Source organism: Neophocaena asiaeorientalis, unplaced genomic scaffold, assembly GCF_003031525.2.
Source record: "Neophocaena asiaeorientalis asiaeorientalis breed wild unplaced genomic scaffold, Neophocaena_asiaeorientalis_V1.1 scaffold476, whole genome shotgun sequence".
Classification (NCBI taxonomy): domain Eukaryota; kingdom Metazoa; phylum Chordata; class Mammalia; order Artiodactyla; family Phocoenidae; genus Neophocaena; species Neophocaena asiaeorientalis.
The window spans coordinates 7,597,984-7,599,464 of NW_020172178.1; the positions used below are offsets into that span (position 1 = coordinate 7,597,984).

Genomic DNA, 1,481 nt, shown 5'->3' on the forward strand with positions numbered 1-1,481 from the left:
CGATTCCTAAGGCACTGGCCGCGCCGCCGGGCGATCCCTCCGGGCTCCAGTTGCAAGGGGGCGGGCCCGGGCCGGAGGTGGAGTCTCCCGCCAATTGAAGCCTCGGCTATAAATTGAGCTCCCCGCAGAGCCCAAGCCCAGATGCCTCGCCAAGCCACCCCGCGTTTGGTGGTGGGGGAAGGTAGAGGGTCCCAGGGGGCTCTGGGGGGCGCCGCCACCATGCTCCGCTCCCTGCTGCTTCACTCCCTGAGGCTCTGCGCCCAGACCGCCTCGTGCCTCGTGCTCTTCCCGCGCTTCCTCGGCACGGCCTTCATGCTCTGGCTGCTCGACTTCCTGTGCATCCGCAAGCATTTACTGGGCCGCCGACGCCGGGGTCAGCCCCAAACTGAAGTGGAGCTCAACAGCGATGGCGAGGAGATGCCCCCCGACGACCCGCCTATCTGCGTGTCCGACGACAACCGCCTGTGCACCCTGGCGTCGCTGAGGGCAGTGTGGCACGGCCAGAAGTTGGATTTCTTCAAGCAGGCACACGAAGGCGGTCCGGCGCCCAACTCCGAGGTGGTCCTGCCCGACGGCTTCCAGAACCAGCACATCCTCGACTACGCCCGAGGAAACCGCCCGCTGGTGCTCAATTTCGGCAGCTGCACCTGACCACCGTTCATGGCGCGTATGAGCGCCTTCCAGCGCCTGGTCACCAAGTATCAGCGCGACGTCGACTTCCTCATCATCTACATTGAGGAAGCGCACCCCTCGGACGGCTGGGTCACCACGGACTCTCCCTACAGCATCCCGCAGCACCGCAGCCTGGAGGACCGGGTCAGCGCAGCGCGGGTACTGCAGCAAGGTGCTCCCGAATGCTCTCTCGTCCTCGACACTATGGCCAACTCTAGCAGCTCCGCCTACGGCGCCTACTTCGAGCGCCTCTATGTCATCCAGAGTGGCACCATTATGTACCAGGGCGGCCGTGGCCCTGACGGCTACCAGGTCTCCGAGCTGCGCACCTGGCTGGAGTGCTACGATGAAAAGCTGCATGGCCCTCAGACCCGTCGAGTGTAAACAGCCAATGGACAATTGACTGAACTTGGCGGGCCATGCCTTCGAGCCTTCGAAGCCCACGTGCAAACGCACCCAAACAAAGGCAGGCTTGGTGAGGGCCCAGTGACACAGCTGTGCTGAGCCATGGATCTGAGGCTGAGTCTGCGCTCTCAGCCAAGCCACCTGAAGACTCTCCTCCATTGACCACGAGCTGGTTCTGAATTGCAGGAGGCTCGCAGTAGCGCCTAAAACGAGAGGGGAAAGTGCTCTGGGTTTCCATGTGGAAACCGCGTCGACGGGGTGGGAGAGGGAGGTTGGGGAACTGCTTCGGGACAGAGGAAAACGGCTTGGGAGGCATTGGCGAGGTTCGCAGCGCCCCAGGGAGAAGGAAGGGGCTGGGGCTCCTGGCACACGGGGTTTGAGTGGTGGAGTCTGGGGGGGAGAGC

The 1,481-nt window shown here is 63.8% G+C and overlaps 1 protein-coding gene across 1 annotated transcript; it reads left to right on the forward strand.

Annotated features, from left to right (window-relative positions):
• The first annotated feature begins 141 nt into the window (after positions 1-141).
• On the forward strand, positions 142-1,068 carry DIO3 (iodothyronine deiodinase 3). Its single transcript, XM_024759858.1, has one exon. The coding sequence runs from the start codon at positions 142-144 to the stop codon at positions 1,054-1,056; it is 915 nt and encodes a 304-aa protein (XP_024615626.1). The 3' UTR covers positions 1,057-1,068.
• Positions 1,069-1,481: the final 413 nt, after the last annotated feature.